The sequence below is a fragment of the Pseudorca crassidens genome, chromosome 6 (genome assembly GCF_039906515.1).
Source record: "Pseudorca crassidens isolate mPseCra1 chromosome 6, mPseCra1.hap1, whole genome shotgun sequence".
Lineage (NCBI taxonomy): Eukaryota > Metazoa > Chordata > Mammalia > Artiodactyla > Delphinidae > Pseudorca > Pseudorca crassidens.
Genome location: NC_090301.1, coordinates 38,154,186 through 38,172,770, shown reverse-complemented (window position 1 = coordinate 38,172,770; position 18,585 = coordinate 38,154,186). Strand labels below are relative to the sequence as shown.

The 18,585-nt window shown below is 38.8% G+C and overlaps 1 protein-coding gene across 8 annotated transcripts in view; it reads right to left on the bottom strand.

Moving 5' to 3' along the window:
• Positions 1-18,585, bottom strand: part of ANKRD44 (ankyrin repeat domain 44) — a 320,050-nt gene that overhangs the window by 6,530 nt on the left and 294,935 nt on the right. For 7 of the 8 annotated variants that reach the window (XM_067741110.1, XM_067741112.1, XM_067741115.1 and 4 more), the window contains exons 19-27: positions 17,345-17,432; positions 15,961-16,078; positions 14,450-14,666; positions 10,823-10,910; positions 4,840-4,923; positions 3,693-3,838; positions 3,131-3,213; positions 1,089-1,171; positions 129-220 (exon numbers count right to left, since the gene is read on the bottom strand). In XM_067741110.1, coding sequence (XP_067597211.1) covers positions 129-220; positions 1,089-1,171; positions 3,131-3,213; positions 3,693-3,838; positions 4,840-4,923; positions 10,823-10,910; positions 14,450-14,666; positions 15,961-16,078; positions 17,345-17,432 — 999 coding nt within the window. Of the gene's footprint in view, positions 1-128; positions 221-1,084; positions 1,172-3,130; positions 3,214-3,692; positions 3,839-4,839; positions 4,924-10,822; positions 10,911-14,449; positions 14,667-15,960; positions 16,079-17,344; positions 17,433-18,585 lie in introns of those variants that run through there. The other variant, XM_067741118.1, reaches the window with a different exon arrangement.

Sequence of the window (18,585 nt, the reverse complement as noted above, 5' to 3'; positions counted from 1 at the left end):
ACACAGGGAACTTCCAAGGGGAAGAGAGTTCTCACTGCCTTTTTATCTAGCTCCTGGCTTTCTCATTTTCCTCTGGCTTCACCGCAGGTGCGAGGTACCTGCAGTAATGGCTTACTTTTTCCACTTACCATTTTCATCTACAGCAAGTACGCAAGCCCCTTTGGCTAACAGCTCCTCAACGACTACCTTCAAGCCATTGCGTGCAGCAACGTGGAGGGGTCTAAAAAAGATAACAGCGAGCATCAACTATGATATATATTTGAGTGAGAATGTGGCATTTTGGGTAGTCTGAGTGGCTAAAAGAAAAGACTTGAGAATCTATAAATAGCACATGAATATTTTTACTTTTTCAAAAAAAGATATTTGTTCACCACATCCTTTCCAGGTGCTAATGATCCAGCTGTTCTTCCACGTTGGCCCAAATTTCTCTGCAGATATTACAAATACTCTACACCTCAAACAACCCTAGTGACAGGACACAAGAAGCCAGAAGAAGAACTCAAGCTCTGGTGTGTTTTCTAGAAGGTTCTTTACCCCTTGCTTTCTAGGTCAGCATTTGAATCACTGTTTCACACAGTTCATCGGTATGACTGGTATCACGATCACCCATATTACATAATCTTAAACCTCCTTGTTATTACTAAAGGCACTAAATGATGTTTTATTGAATTTAGAATACCTTAAAGAATAATATTATACCCAATATATTCTGCTATGCTGCTTAAGAATCTTAATGAAAAAAAATCCTAATATTCCTTTGCCCCTAAAACGAATGCATAGGTAATTTCCCAAAATGGAAAATGAAGCAGCTTTCGGGTCTTTCACGGTAAGGATTACACTGAATTATATTAAAATATAATTAAGAAAATAGCTTAGAAATGCTTCAAATGTATTCTGGGAACCTGATTTATAAAACTTGTTTTCCATTTGTAGTTTATGTGACCTTAAACTTCACAAAGGAGAAGACAGGTCTGTGCCTTTCACCACTGTGCTCCCAGCTCTAGCCTGGCATACAGCAAATTCTTATTGTTTGTTGAATAAATGACTATGAATGTGGGACTTGGTCAAACTTTAGTAGCCACACTTACGTCTGCAGTGCATTGTTTTTTGCATTAATAAGGCTCTCGTCTTGTATCTTGTCAAGTATTAACAAGGCACATTTTTCATGACCCTAATGAAAAAAAAAAGATAAGAAAACATGGGACAGAGATACAGAAAAGTTCTGGAAGAATCACTTCATTATGCTTTAAAGTTAAAATGTATGCCCCGTCTAATAACAAAATAGGCTATTTTCTGAGTAATTCTTTTTTCTTCTGAAAGCAAATGGTTAAACAGCCTTAGATTTTCAAAGATTCTAAATAAGGTCTATTAGGACTTGATGAATATAAATCTGATCTAAAATATTGTTATTTCTAAGATAACTTTTATAATTAATGTCCAGAGAGCTGAAGCAGAAGCTAGCTCAGCTAGGTCAGCTGGTAAACAGAGAGTAGAATTAGGAGTGTCCTTTAAATTCTTCAACAATGCTTTTTAAACACAAGTCAAGTCCCATATCCTTCCTCAAGCCTTCAAATACCACGTCAGTGATCCCATCACTGGAATTCCCATTGTATCTGTTACCTGTATCATTCATCATCACTGGCTGCCTTATATTATGAAGAGAATCTTTTTCAGGAAAGGTCATTCTTTTCTTCCTCATCCAGAAGATACCTCTGTTATCTTATGACTAATGATGGTTGATAACTTTTTAAAAATCAACTGATGAATCAGAGACACTTTCACAACTTCAGGCCTAGTGCCCTGTTAAGGGGTCGCCACTTCTTAAACCCTTGATACTCGAAATGTGGCCCACAGACCAGCAACATCAGCTTCACCTGGGAGTTAGAAATGCTGAATCTCAGGCTCCCATCCAGCCCTCCTAAATTAGTATTTGTATTTTAACCAGATCCTCAGGCAATTCATTTGCACAATAAAGTCTGGGAAGCACTGTACTTATACTCACAAAAACACAAACCTTGAAATGAATTTCATGAACCTGAGCACACTTTGTGGTTTCCAAAGGCTTCTCAGAGCATGAAATGAGAAAATGCAACCAATGAAAGGAATAGCTGAGACTTCTGGTACCACTGGGTATAGATAACACCTTTAATACTACAACTATATTGAAACAAACCACCATCACTGGTGATAACTGGCATCATATTATAATGCCTTATAAGAGAGACACTTAAAGATAATTTTAGAAGTGTCCATGGAGTTTTCATTCTGATGTACTGCTGGAGGAGGGTAAATGGTTGTAACCTTATTATGGGGCAATTTGGTCTTCAAAATGTTCATAGCCTTAGACTCACTAATTTCATAAATAGGAATTTATTTAGATTATTATTATCTACACTTAGCATCATTTATAGCAGCATGTATTTGAAAACAAGTAAATGTTTAACAATAGGGGATGGGTTGAATAAAGGACGGCACAGCCCTAAGGCAGAATACCACACATCTTCTAAAACACTATAATATATGATGTCTAAAAGAAAGATATTCATAATATATGATTCAGTAACAAAAGCAGGTTGTCAAACAGTATGATCCCACTCTCATAAAATCATACATTTCTCTTTTACAGAAGCAGGAACCTTGAGCTACATGTGAACACGATGCTATTAAAAAAAACAAGCACATTCTTTGCATTGAACTATGCACCAGAAAAAAGGGGAGAATAGAAGCATGCACGAGCACATTTATTTGCCTGATAGGAGGGTATTTTTTGGCTGTGTTATTACAATGTGTTCAAGTGGAACCAAATGAAAGCATGTGGAACTGATAACTGAGCTCCTAACCTGTGTTTAAAAGCAAAATGTGGTGACACAACCATGAAGACAAATACAGTGGCAGCATCAAGCCAGACTGTGGCAAGACTTCAAGTGGCAAATGCCATGAAAGGCATAGCCCTTCAACCCTTGTGTGCGTCTGCCCTTTGCTTCCCCCTTTCAGTTCCACTGAGAGTGACAACAGACATCTTAATTAAGAGCCACGATACACGCTTCTGAGATAGATAGATTTAGGTATTATTGTTATTATCATTATTATTATTCTTCTAAATAACAGTGTTTCAAATTCATTTACATACTTTACTACTAGCCAAATGTAAGGGTGTGTTCAAGTCCTTATCCTTTACAGCCAGGTCAGCCTGGGCACTGTTCACCAAAATATCTGCAGAAAAAGCCAAAAGAAAGTTACTCCGACTACATGTTAATTACATGCATTTTGGAGAAGTTACTACCAAAACAATAACACATTTAAATTTGTACAGCTCACATAATCATATTTAATATTATTGAAGAAAAAAGGAGCAATTTACTGCCATAGCTATTCTATTCAAATCCAAGGTCCACAGGCATTAATTTTAATTCCCTTTACAATTTTGTTATTTCCAGATAAAATGATCCTGTTCTATTTGGTTTCTAAATGTTGAGAGATTTCACTGTGGAAAGGTTGGCTCGGTTTGACAAAATCCATCAATAACCAAGTTAACAGGGGACTGAAGATGACTAGCAGGTAGATCAGGTGGCCTAAACAAAACGTCGGTCTTTTTTCACATGTATAAACCAAGAGGATGACCAATTGCTCGATTTTCCATGCCTTTGGTTTTGGATAGGCATAAACTCGAAGTCCACAAGTCAAGCACGTACCCACAGCGCTGGCCTGCCCGTTCTCAGCAGCCATCATCAGTGCTGTTTTCCCTGAATTGTCTGTTGCGTTCACTTGAGCGTTGTGTCTCAGAAGAAGCTGCAAGCACTCCACGTGATCAGCAAATGCTGCTGCATGAAGTGGTGTCCTAACGATTTAAAACAAGTATGATTTTAACTTCCTGTAAACACACTCTCTTTCTATATATGCCTGAGAAACATGTGCATAGTATCGTCTTAGGGATTTAAAACTTATCAGCTTACAGAAATGGTGATCAGGTTCCCCCAAAGGCCATTCGGGGTGGACAGTGAAGTGTCACCGATGTGAACAGCACTACCAGATTTGGGGGGTATAGGAAGCGGCCCTGATAATACAATTAGCATCTTTACGGACTCTTTAATCTTGAGTTCCAGTGATTTCTCTCTCATCTTTGATAAACATACTTCCAAAATTAAGCCTTAATTGTGTAGACAATTGGCTATTTTTAAAAAAGCCTACATCATTTAACGTGAATAGCTGATTCCTTTGGGAGGACAATTCGGCATGATTTATCAAAATTAAACACTATGACCTTTGAACCAAAAAATTCCACTTCTAGGACTTTATCTCCCAGATACACTTGGTCATGTGAACAGACAAATGTACTAGACTGTTCACTGCACCACTCTTTAAAATACCAAAGTTTTGAAACAACCAAATATTCTTCAAAGCAGAACAGGCTGATTAAATTATAACATATCCAGTCAATGGAATGATATGCAGCTTTGAAAAGAACATGGTAAATACATATGTTCTGGTATGGAAAGATCTCCAAGATATGCTGAAAGCAGAGCATTTCTACAGAATGTTCTCATTTGCATAAAAAGAACAGAAGCATATATATTGTAGCTATGTCTAGAAAATATTTGGGAGAATACAAAAATTTAGAAAGAACAGTTTAGAGTGGATTTCTCAGTGGAAGAGGCTGGGGTTTCTGGGCTAAGAGGGTAATTTCTTTAAATTATATATTGTTTATTATACTTAATTTTTAAAACCATGCTTTTATATTACTTTTTCAATTAAACAAACATAGATGTTTGGCCACTCTGCAACCACAAAGCAGACTAAGATTCATCAAGACAAGAGCCATGCCATCCTAGGATCACTTACCTGCCTTTGTCATCTCTACAATTGACAATACTGGAATCTATGGCCCCAAGTAGCAATGATGCACAATTCTCATGATCATTTATTCTAAAATGAAAATAGATTTCAAATTTTAAAATCTTGCTCTCTAAAAAATTATATATCCCCTCCTACTCCATCTTCCTATGCACTATATGTTTAATAATCTGACGCATTAAAAAAAACTGATGCAAATATCTGCGGTCTGTGTTTAATTTATGATTAAAGAAGACAATTTAGATCATACAAATAAACTTTCTCTAACACGTTATGAAGTAGGTCATCTCTACTCTCAAGAATTCTCAGAACTGCCTGCCTGAGGAACTATTAAATAAACTTTGTATCACCTAAATTGTCTTCTTTAATCATTTTAACAGTTTTGCCGATGGGAATGAGATTCAAAGCTGACTGCAAGCAAGACACACAGGCAAGGTGCCTGCTGAACCCTCTGAGTTCATTGTTCCTCCTGTCATTACCGAGGGCCATGGGTAAGTCACTCTTAGACTTGAGCTCTGCTCACTTGCGTGCAGCTTTCCAATCCAAACAAACTTTCCCCAAAAATTATTAAAAGAAAGGGTTTATTAAAGTTCCCAGAGAGCTTCCATAGCATAAACCACTGGGGGACATGGGGAAATAAGATAAGGGATTCAGACTGTCTTGACCAATGGCACATCAACATCTCAGTGGGCACAAGTCAGACCACTGAAAGCCATTAGAGCATCTGCCACGATAAAGGAATCTTCTTGTGAAAAGAGCAATAGATCTATCGTTAATGAGAATCTCAGAAGCCAAAGCCTCAAAATTGGTGGGCACGGATCAAGCACTGAAAAGCTGCTAGAGGGCTTGCACCTAAATCTAATTCTCCTGTGCTGGGTTAAGCTGGTCATGGAATGGTTTAGATTGACACTAGGTCACCCAAAAACCTCAAGAAAATTTCTATGCTATGAAGTACGTTGTAAAACACCACAAAATCCCCAACCCAGCAGCACATCTCTTAGGTATAAATTTGGCTCCAAGAAACTCAGGCTTAGCTGAAGAAATAGAATCCTCAAGTTTCAAAACACTGAGTGCTCTACCTTCCAGCACACCTGCTTATTTTGTCTAAGAACTGTGGTCCTAGACGCTACATGTTCCAGTTAGACAAGATGATTCATTTAAGAAGTGCACTTGAAAGCAAGGGTTCCCAAATCAACAAACAGAATGGAATACTTATTTTAATTGGTATGCAGGAGCCCCCAGAAAGCTTCAAGATTCCAAAATAGCCTTACTGAAAGATTTATTACAAAAGGCTAATGAAAAATTAAAGATGCAGAGGTACCGAAAACAAAAGACTATAAGACAAATGTGACCCTACTACACCCCTCTGCCCTCCTTTACCTGAGTACTCAGGGTCTACTGATCCTCTACCTGAATTGCCTTTCCATTCTGAAGAGGCTACAAGACCATAAGCAAAAGTCTTCTCAAAGTTACTGGCCTTATAGCTGCAACAATTCCAAGGGCAAAAACCTAAAACACCATTGCACGGTCATCAAAACACCAGAGATTGGTGTCTCATTTGCAATCAACAGGGAAACTGGAAAAAAGATTGTCCTAGAAGGTTTTATGCAAATCCTTGGTTTAATTAAAACAGGCATGTCTTTAGACTTATCAGAATTAAATATAAGGCAGACATACAACTTTTATTCTACCTAGGTTTACTAAAAGTCAAGTAAGCCCATGTTATCTCTGTTACAGAATTTGTCAGCAAGAAAAATAACCTAAGATGATGGTTAGTTGTTTAATGTCTCACGAAATTTTCATGAGTAATCTAAACATAATTGTTAAGAACTGTAAATTAAATAGATGTAAGTAAGATAAAAGTTTATAAATGAACTTTTCAACAAGTATGTTTTATGGTATGTCTACTTTAAATAGTTTCCAAAATGCTTTTGGTAAGTTGAAACCTTAAAGCTACACTGAGATAAATTAAATAATGGATATTCATTGAATATCTAGATTATTTCCAAATAAGATAAAATACTGAAACTTACTCAACATAAGTTTATCCACTTTTGGCTTCCTTTTACAGAAGACCTAAGATATTTGGTTCTATTAGTAAACATGTTTTGTGCCATGATGAAAAATTTACTATAAGGAAGAATATACTTTAAAAATTATGAAGTGTATTCATAAATTTGCCAATCCACAGAGTACTAGTGTAACACAGACCACAATTGCTTATTTCTTAGTTTTAAGATTTAAAATTAAGGATTCTAAGGGTTAATAATTTTAGTCAATTAAAACTAATTAGAAATAAGGGTGAAAGAAAACAACTGTATATGAAAAGTAGGTAGGAAAGCAGAATATATTTTTTGGATAAGAAAATGTATGAAGGACATTTTTGTTATCGTTTGTTCATTTTATTTTGTTTTGGTAAGGGAAAAGAGAAAGTAACTTTGTCTTAAAGTAAAATGACTGGTTATTCCAGAATTGGAAAAATAGGACAAAATCTGACTGGATGTAAGAAAGTTGTAGAAGATTTGTGGAAAGGAATCTTGGAAAAGGAAATTTACATGTGGTTGAGTTGGCTAAGATTGGAATAGACTTAAGTTTTTAAAAAATGAGGCCTTTTTGTTTTGTTTTTTTTGATCTTTATGATCCTCTTTTTTAAAAAAACTTTTTTATTGGAGTATAATTGCTTTACAATGGTGTGTTAGTTTCTGCTTTATAACGAAGTGAATCAGTTATACGCATACATATGTCCCCATATCTCTTCCCTCTTGCGTCTCCCTCCCTCCCACCCTCCCTATCCCACCCCTCCAGGCGTTCACAAAGCACCGAGCTGATCTCCCTGTGCTATGCGGTTGCTTCCCACTAGCTAGCTATTTTACGTTTGGTAGTGTACATATGTCCATATGTACACTACCATAAAAAATGAGGTTTAATATCAAAAGTACAGTAAAGCAAAATTAGAATTTGGTTTTCTCTCTGTTAAAAAGACAAAGTTTTTTTTTTAAAGGTTATTGGTGTGCTCTTAATAAGAAATTATAAACAAAGGTTTTTCTTTACCTTTTAAATAATCTGCCTGAAAAGCAAAGATTTTGTGTTTCACCAAAATAATTTACTGTGCTTCACACTGACTTTACCCGGTCTTACTTAAGAAAAACCAGTCTTCTCAATATTAACAGAACTAAGGTTTGTGTTTGTTTTTGTTTTTAACTGCTATGTAATGTTCTATATTTGCCTTTGAAGTCTTTAACTGTCACTTTGGTTAAATGGATAATTAAGTATTGTTTCACAGTGACCTATGATCCTATTTGATCAAACATTTTAAAAGCTTTTGATATTCTGATAAACTTCCTAACATCAAATTCTAAATAAAATCTTAAACTAACTTTGGGATTTTTCCACAAGGCCCCTAGAATATCTCAAAAGATTTGTTCTCTTTCTTTATCAAAAGAGAAATGTTAAACTAATTATGCTTAGTTGACATGTTAAATTACATAGGAGGCATTGTCAAATAAGAAGTGATGTTTAACTTTCTTAGGTTATATTTGTAGGGGTCTATGTTATCTATATGTGTTCCAGAAATTGTATAAAATTCCTAAAAATCTGGTATGTCCTGGTATAATGTTATCAGTCATAATTCCAGTTATCCAGTTATTCCAGTTAAATGTTGTGTGTCACAGAAATAACCAAATTTTCTTGTTAATTCCATTATAATGAACTCTCATCAGATCTTTAACCACAGGCATTTTTAAGTCTTTTGTCATTTGTAGACAGTTAATTGTTTTACTCTGATGCTTTTGCAAAAGAGATTCATGGAAAAGACCCTACCAAGTACTCCTGACCCCTGACGCTGCTGCCAAATTACAAAGTGTTGAACTTTGAGTGCATATTTCAAAACTGAAGAAGGCTCCACCTGACACCTAGTCCTCGGCAAATGCCAGAGATCTCAAAATCAAATTGACCAGAAGGAGCTAACACCGAAGTAAACTGCTTCCTCCCAAGATGCTGGATCAAGAATGTTTCTTTCCATTCCTCTTCCCCTCTCTGGCCATCCTTTTCCTTATTCTTACACCATGGAGGTCTTTACAATTTTTTTATCCACCTTTGCCTTGACCTTGGCCTGGAAAGATATATCATTGTTCACATATGTCAGGCCATTGCAAAGGGGGGTAATCTAACCTCCAACCTGTTGGATTTGCTACAATGCTGGTGATCCTGTGGTTTTGCCTACAGAAACTTCCCTCTGATTGTTAATGCCTCAGTTTCTCTGGAACGAACTCACTGAATAAACAATTCTGGGGAAATGGAGACAGAGTCGCAAGATATATAAATATAGACCAACTGGCTTAAAGAAGTAGGTCCCTCTTTGGGATCATTTCTTGACGTATTTGATTCTAGCTGGTTTGGTTCATGGGGACCCTGGCTTAAGATTGCCCTGCAAACCTTAGGAATACTTTTACTATTATTAATAATAATTATCTCTCTGGTCTGTTGTGTTCTCTCAAGGTTTTAGGTGAGTGTACGCAGCCATCAATCAGTCAACAAATGGTCTTTCTCCAACTGGAATGATGAATCTGATATCATTTCCTGTGAAATATATACCGAAATGCAAAGAGGCAATGGTAACTGAGAATAACTTACAACACCATCTTTGCTCAAACCTCTTGCTTGGCCAGAGGCTGATCAAAAGGGGGAACTGTCAAAATGATCTTGCATTAACCTTTCCTCAGTAGGCCAGGTGCTGCTGATCCTGAGAAACCACGTCCGCAAAAGGAAACTTAACTTTTAGTTTTCATGTTCTTGTAAATGTTCCATCTGCCTAGAGGTCAGACCATCTAGGTAGCCAGTCCATGAGCACCAAGTTATATGGGTGATTGCCCTATTCCTATGATACCTCAAATAAAGCCAGATACGTAACCCCAGCCAATCAGCTAGTTTTATTCCTGCTCTTCCTTGTTCCCTATTTTTCATCCTGTACAAGCTTCCTGTCTCCTGCCCCACTTTGCAGCTCTCTGAACTCTTGAGAGTGGAGACTGCCTGCTTCATGAACTGTAAAATCAAGTTTGCTTCAATAGTCTTCTTTAGTCATTTTAACAGTTCTAAAGGCACACACTCTGTAACCGTTAGCATTTCTTCAGAACCCCCTACTTCCAGGAAGGAGTTTACTGCACGCCACTTACACAAGGCATCATGTTAGGTGTTTTGGAGATACACCAAAGTGAAGAAGACATGTTTCTTCAGATTTAAAATCACTCCTACTCATAATCTCTTATCTCTTCTTTTTTGATCCACTTTATACCTCTAATGTCTTTCCAATCAAATGACCCAGCTTCATGTGAAGCACAGAGATGAGGCAAAGACAAAGCACTCCCAAGTCTTGGGCCCCCAGGCTGTCCATCACTGCCCAGGTGAACATGGACCCCCAGATGAACACAGGCCCAGGTGACCATGTTCCCCCCAAGCTTACCATGGAAGTCTGTCTCAGTGTCACTGTATTCTCTAAATAATGGTTCACACTATGAGACTGGAGCAAAAATTGCATTTATCAAAAAAGAATTTCAACATTATGAAGAATTACCATATATGAAAAGTCTTACTCGTACAGAATATCTTTCTAATCATCCACAGGCATATGTTGTTAACCCCAACTTATTTTTAGAATTTGTCAGACAGATGTGAGGTATATCTGAAGAACTCTTCAGGAGGTGTGTGCTGTGTTCCTCAGTCCACCCCTTCCTGCAGTTTCCCTAGATGGTCTGTGAGCCACCTTGGAACCATGGCACTCCACAAAAATTTCCTAGAAAATCATTAACGTTATGGACTGCACTTTGCTATCAGACCTATTTGCCTTTAGCAGTGAAATGGAATATATTGGTCTTATCTATAATCTAAAACCTTTCTCCTTCCCTGAAAGGCAATTTCTCTACATGTAGTTTAAAGAATTCAAGCAACACCATTAACTTCCAGCATTTCTACTTACATTGCACAGTGCAGTGGAGTGAAGGGATTACCAGTAAATTTCCGAAAACATTTTTGCTCCAAAAGTACCTCTATGCAGTTTTCATTACCTGCAAGGAATCAAAAGAATTTAGGGAGCTTCCAAGAAAGAAACTTTGTTTAATTCAATCTATTTTTATCATTAAGTATTGAATTCTGGCCTATGAATTTTCCTGAATTAGCTGAACATTTATTCTCCATGGAATAAAATTCACCAAATGTCAAAATGTTATTAACTATGCTCACAGGTGTTCTGAGACATAATGAATAAATAAAACAGTGAAGGCCATATGGTCTGGTGGAGAGAAACAGAAGAGACCTCATTTACAAGCAGAATAATTCTACGTTACTCTCAGCTCTTAATAGATAGATGCCTAACATAGGTATGCCTCAGTTTGCCCATATTTACAATAGAAAGTTTCCCTTTCACCCATATGATTAGGTTCACTTATAATTATGTACCCTAGGGAAGGGAAGATGTGAGTGATAGAAAATAGTATTTAAGATAATGCCAGTGAAAGGGCTTTGACTGTAAAACACTATAGAGTATTTAAAATGGCACCAAGAATAGATCCTGGCAAATAGTATGTACCCAATAAGTATTTTTTAATAAGTAGATGAGTGAATGTGAATAACTATTTTCAACAAAATGACAGTTTTCAAGTCAACTGAATTTAAGTTAGGCCCCAGCTCTATCAGCGTAGTTGTTATGTGATCTGTGAGCCTCAGTTTCCTACATAGAAAAACTTAAAGCAGGAATACATGCCCTATTGATGTCACAGGATAACGGGAGCTTTACTTGATGAAGGACCTAAATGAGGTTTGTGAAGCAATGTTAACTGGTTAAGGCAAGAAGGTAAAGCTAGTTGGCTTTGGAATATAGGTTGTTGCCCTGGAACTTCTCCTTGGCCGAGTTCAGTGCTAAATTAGAGTTCTCTTCCGATCTGCCCCAAAAGGATATAGATTGGACAATTTTAAGTATTAAAATAAAATCAAACCTTTCTTGTACCTATAAAGAAAAAAAGGTGAAACTGCTTTTAGGGAGAAGCATATGAAGTAATGAATATAAAAATCCCCTAACTTTATGTAAGTTATACTGTTTAGCTTTCCAACTATACCCAACACTCACTCAAACAGTTCCAGACACTTCAACCCCTTTATTAGTATGAATTCCCCCAAAGTGCCTAGCCGCAGCACATACCCAAACCATTTCTTAGAGACTATATGAATCTCAATCTAAAGGTCTATGTAGGTAGGACTGGGGATCCTTGAACGACTTTCAGTATCTCAAAGTGCTCAGAGAAGGAGATTCTGGGGAGAGGGGAGCTTAAACCTCAGACCTGGAAGACTGCACTGGAAAGGTGAATTGTTTAGGAGAGGACTGTTCCCTCTCCCCTGCTTGTACCTTGAGAGGCCTAAGAACAGAAAGACCTGCCATACCTACCCCACCCAACTCCAGGGGAGAAAATGTGGTTTGTGGCAAGGTTTCCACCTGCCATTATAATCAATACTCTTACTGCGTCTTCCCCTTTCTGTAGGTTTTCCAGTGCCAGATAGCTCTCACAGCTTAACTCCGATGGGGGTTAGGGAGACCTCGCCCATGAGCAGGTAAATTAAAAAAGAAATCACGGGCTTCCCTAGTGGCGCAGTGGTTGAGAGTCTGCCTGCCGATGCAGGGGACACGGGTTCGTGCCCCGGTCTGGGAAGATCCCACATCCCGCGGAGCAGCTGGGCCGCTGAGCCTGCGCGTCTGGAGCCTGTGCTCCGCAACGGGAGAGGCCCACGTACCGCAAAAAAAAAAAAAAAAAAAAAAAATCACAATCCTCCAATGGTAGTGAGGGAGCAAAACAAAGTTGAACAAGTAGAGGATTTGACTCTTATTGAGGTCAGAACCAATGAAAAAAGGAGGACTGTAATAAAAACATAATGAAAGGTATTAAATTAAGGCACCATAAAAGGCACCATAAAACCTTTGTGGACCCAATAATCATAGTTTCTGAGTGCAAATTTTAATAGAAGAATTGAAAATGGAAAAATAAAACAACAAAAGCAGAATAAGTAATATATGGGAAAATATTCATGTTCGCTTAGGGGTAGGAGACCTTCTTAAGCAAGACTGTAAACCCAGGTACCATAAAGGAAAAATCTGACAGATTCAACTACATAAAAGTTCAAAAATCTCTGTATGGAAAAAGACATCAGCAACAAGGAGCAAAGACAAACGGTAGATTGACAGAAAACGTTTGCAACACACAGAACACACAGAGGATTCATATCCTAAGACAAGGTGCTCCTACAAATGTGTGAGAAAAGATAAACAACTCAATAGGAAAAAAAGTGAGCAACAGAAGGAAAAAGTAATTTCCAGAAGAGGAAATGAAAATACATAAATCAATACACTATTAGACAAGGAAACACAAATTAAAATGAGATACCTTTTATCTGCCCTTCAAATTGACAAAAATTAAAAAGATGATATCATTTTGGGCTGACAAAAGTTTGGGAAAGTAGTTTTATATTCATGTTTGGTGGAGTAAAAAATTATGATATACCAAAGTAATATGGTATAAGTTATTAAAATTAAAAAATATACAAGCCCTCATCAATAATTTTACTTCTGGAAACTTATCTGACAGAATATAAGGTCCATAATATGAACACACACACTGCAGCACTGTTTGTAACAGGAATAAAACCTGAAAACAATTTGAGTGTTCATCAACAGGGATCTGGCTGAATAAATATTAAATTCTGGTTTACACACTCAGACTCATGCATGTCTATACCTATTTATCTATCTGATACAAAATACACAACTATTAAAAAGATCAATGTATACTGATACACATTGACTTGTAAGGATATCTGCAATAGAATGTTAAGTACACAACAACAAGAAAAGTTACAGAATGATGTTTGTTACATGATTCTAGTTTTAAAAAAATAGATGCACACACATCTGTATTTATTTACATCCTCAAGGGAAAATTATGAAAGATAAACACCAAATTACATCAGAAGGTAAGTTTGGGAATGGAGACAATTTTACCTTAGATGCCTCAGTATTTTTGAAATGTAACAATTAGCATGCATTTACTCTTCTACTCAAATAAGCGAAACACAAATTTTTAAATCTCCTAAGTAGCAAGTGTAACTAAATAAATGGGGACTGTGAGACATAAAAAGGAAATACTGAAAGATAAATCATGCATCTACCAGCTGTCAATTGTGACAGATTATTACATCATATTGTTTTGGTTGTTTTTAGCTGTATTATTTTAATTCCTTGTAGGATCCCTGGTTGTCTCATATAGAGAAGAAACCCTGATTAAAACTGGTTACTTCAGTTCATCAGAAGTTCTGATTAGGAGTTACAGGTTACTGATCAACAAAAAGAGTAAAGTGAATTTTCACTCCATTATGGCATCATGGTAGCCACGGAGGGAAAAATATCAAAAAAATAAAAAGGTATCTTTTTTGAGGTATCTGAATGCAGAAAGATTGGAAACCCTGGTTTACAGCTTGACGCTTTCTTCCCACCTCCTCTGAGATCACAGTGGTGTTGGGGCAGGAAGTCTGATGGAATTCAGCCCAATGACAGTTAACTCACCATTGTAACAAGCCCAGTGCAGCGGCGTGTAGCCCTGGTTATCTTTGAAAGAACAGTCCTCCTCGGAAAGTGCTATCTGCAGCAGCTCACTCAGCCACGTGGCGTGGCCACGAGCAGCCGCATAGTGCAAGGGGGTCCTCCCTCTGGAGTCTTTACACAGAATCGACACTTCTTGTTCCAGCAGCATTTGCACACATTCCTCATGTCCCGTCATAATCTGATGCATCGCAATGAAAAACACAACACAAATCTGAGAAGACTCAGGAAGCGAAGCAGGTGGCTAAGGGAGGCTGGGCTCAGAGTGAGTGGACATACGCCGGGGTCTTAAGGGAAACAGACTCTATGCTACTTGGGAGGAGAGAGGCAGGACAACCTAGCAGGGTTCATAACAGAAAGGTCTGTGCGAACACCAGCATTTTAGAAACGTCTCTTGACTCTCCCAACATAACCATGAAAGGGAATCGTGATAGAGTGGAAAGCATCAGCTTTAAAATCAGGAAGATGTCAGTTAAATTCTGGCTCCCTCTTATAAAACTTGGACAAGTCAATTTGTCTCTCTATGCCTCACTTTACCCACCTGTAAATGGGGAGAGTAATAAGGACCTCACAGCCTGTTTTGAGGACTCGTGAGATATGTAAAGGCTCTCAGCCTGCTGTGTGGCCCGCAGGAAGTACCCAAGAAATAAGATCCATGGTTATGGCGTTAACCGCTCACAGTTCCTCTTCTTTTCATTGATCGTGGTGGTCAGCACCAGCTTCAAATAGCAATTTTCTGATTTCTACTTTTGTTTCATTGGGATTATTTGACATGCTTTAAAAAACAGTTCAGCAGGTGTGTATGAAGAATTACCCACAGGATACATATTTCAGCAGGATACATATTTCAGGTGGGGAATGGGCCTACACTGTATAAAGAACAATTAAAAACAGCATGGCTACTCAAAACTAGGTAACCGTTGGAATAAATGATGACACCTGTACACAGTGGAGGATGAAAAATGATAGGGCAGGAAAACATTTAGTGATATGGTAAAAGGTACTTGATATACTAAGAGAAAAAATGCAGGTTCCAAATAGCATCTTCAGTATTCTCTCTTTTTAAAATTTAAAACAGATCTATATTTAGAAAAAAAGATTGGTGATATATACACCAAAAAGTGGTTACCTCTAGGAGGTGGGATTACTAGAGATTATGATTTTCTTATTTGTGCTTTAAAAAAATTTTTGCAAATCTCCTATGATGTGCATGCAATCAGAAAGAACCAATTCTACCAACAGTAGGTGTTCATGTATCTATTATCACAATCAAATGCGATAACTCAAGAGCAGGACCTAAGAGTACCTGCCATTATTTTACCTTTGCAAAAGATCTTGTAATTTCTTTTTGGCTGACTGAGGTTAATTGGTTATCTCAGGAAACAATTTTCTTACTAAAAATTCATATGGGCAGGGGGAGAAGAAACAAGCTCACTATGAAATTGCTTGACTGAAGCTGAGGAAAATACACATACCCCTCTGTGTAAAGCTGTGCAGCCCATGATGTCCACAGCATCCACATTTGCTTCCTTTTCAAGTAACAACGAAACAGCATCAATGTGTCCATATGCTACTGCAAGCATCAGTGGGGTTCTAGGAAAACAGGGAAATTAGGCTTTTAAAAAGATTAAAAAAATACTCACCACTTCCAGTGGGAGGATCTCCCTCTCTCCATCTCTCTGTCTCTCTCTTTCTCAGTCTCTCTCCCCTCTTGACAATTGCTTGATATTTTCTGAGGGTCCCCAACTTGCTATCTGTCACTTGGAACAAGCTATCTGCCTCTGGTCTCTAATGGCCACATGGAATGGCGGCAGTGGACTGATCAATACGGGTGGGGCACAGGAAGATTCCACCTCAAAATGTTCATTTGAATTCCATCATTTTCAGAACTATGTAGCACTGACCAAATATCAATTGAGTAAGGAGTGTGTATATGTAAGAGATGCTCTTGCTTCTATCAGGGCAGCTCTACTTTCATGGTTTTCTACGTCGGACTTTGGCTCAAGATTTTATTTGAACAAAGCTTCATTGCCTTAAAGAAAAGTCAGACAAGCCCAGAGACGAAAGATCCAAGTGCTGGGATCCAGAAGGTGAGGTTCCAGCTTTGGCTTTCAACATGAACTCATATATCTGGGGTGAGTCACTAGTGCTTTATTGCTCTGTGTTTCCTACTTGTAAGAGAAGACTGGGTGGGAGAACGGGCTAACAGATGGAAAATACTTGGGAAAAACAAACTCAGGAAGGATAAAAATATGAAGGATTTTTACAGTGGAGATAACTTCTTGAGGTCTGTCCTATTACATTATTAATTTAAAAAATGAGACTGTAGGGCTCCCCTGGTGGCGCAGTGGTTGAGAGTCCGCCTGCCAATGCAGGGGACACGGGTTCGTGCCCCGGTCTTGGAAGATCCCACATGCCGTGGAGCGGCTGGGCCCGTGAGCCATGGCCACTGAGCCTGCGCATCCGGAGCCTGTGCTCCACAACGGGAGAGGCCACAACAGTGAGAGGCCCGCGTATCGCAAAAAAAAAAAAAAAAAAAAGAGACTGTAGCAGCTTCAGAAGAGGGTAAAAATGGATAGAAAAGAACAAAGGAGGGAATATTTTAAAAAGGCCAGAGCACATGGCTACAGACATAAAAAGTTGGCTGTTTTTCATCGAGATATACACACACACACATTTTTCTTGGATATACACTCCAGTGCAAAGCCACTGCATTATTCTAGGACCTTCATCCATGAATTTCACCCCAATATATACCCCCAACCTAGAATTCAGCAGTCAGCCCTCCTAGCTATTTAATAAATTAACCAGTCACCTGCAGTGATTTGAAATGTCAACCCCAAGCATATGAACACTTACTGTCCTTTGGCATCTTTCACGTCAACCACTTCTGGGTTGTCTGCAATTTCTAGTAATAGCCGCAAACACAGTGTGTGACCATTAATTACTGAAAAAGAAAATAATGGACATTCTTTTAACAGACCACACATATCCCTCCAAAGTGAACTTTACTGGGACTTCAAATGGGGGGTTTTCAATTGTTGCTAACAGACATCTCCAGGTTTCCAGGTCGTGCCAGCTGCTGGGCAAAGCACACAATGTGTATGTTACCAACCCATCTTCCCCTTTCTTCCTATAGGGCACTTTGGTCCTCAACTAACATTTTTCCCTGGTTGCTGTATACAGGCTTTTTTCCCTAAACAGGACAGTCTTATCTCCTCCTGTGGGACTGATCATCTCTCTCCACTTTCCAGTTATCCTTTCTGTTCCTCTAAGAGAGCCTCTCAATTCTGTATAATCATCCTGTGTCTAGCCTGCCTCCAGCCCTTTGTAAAAAGAAGGCAGAAGGGAAGAGGAGTGGGGAGGGGAGCAGAGGAGGGGAAGAAGGGAGACGGGAACAGATCTCACCTCTTTTCCCCATCATTTTACATTCTGAGGTAGACGTTGAAGCAGTTATTCTGCCCCAACTGATTAGTGGTGACTTAAAGCAAAACGTCAAGCCAGCAAGGTGTACACGAGCCATTGGCTCACTGCTCATTGATTGGCACCCCCAGGAGACTCACAGATGGACCCCCAGTAGCTGGAGGACTCCTCCATGTGAGTTCCTCAAATCAAAGCCTTCATTTCTCTGCCTTCTCCCGGCGGCCTCCCACCCCACCCCACCCCCCATCGCCTCTGTCCCCCGCTTCCTTCCCTGCCAAGCTCTGACTGGGGTGTGGCAGGCCCTCACCCTGCCCCTCCATCACCCAGCTGCCCAGGTAGTGACTGGCAAGGGGCAGGAAGTGTGGCCCCAACCTTGGGTTGGCCTTGACCGGCCAGGGCAGAACCCACACAGGGCAGGGCAAGCACAAGGCAAGATGCTTCTTTTAGGAGCTGCAGTGCCCCAGGGCCCGGAAGCAAACCTCCCTCCGGGACGACAATCCTTGAGGTGAGGTACTTTCCTCCAGCTCGCTAAATGGAACCCACAGCCTTACAAAAGGCATGGCTTTCCATTCAGGGAGTAGGATAGGAACAAATGTGTTTAAAATTCCAAACGTGACCTTCTCTCCTCTCTGAACAATGAGAACACCATAAAATACATTGCATTAACCTCGTTATGG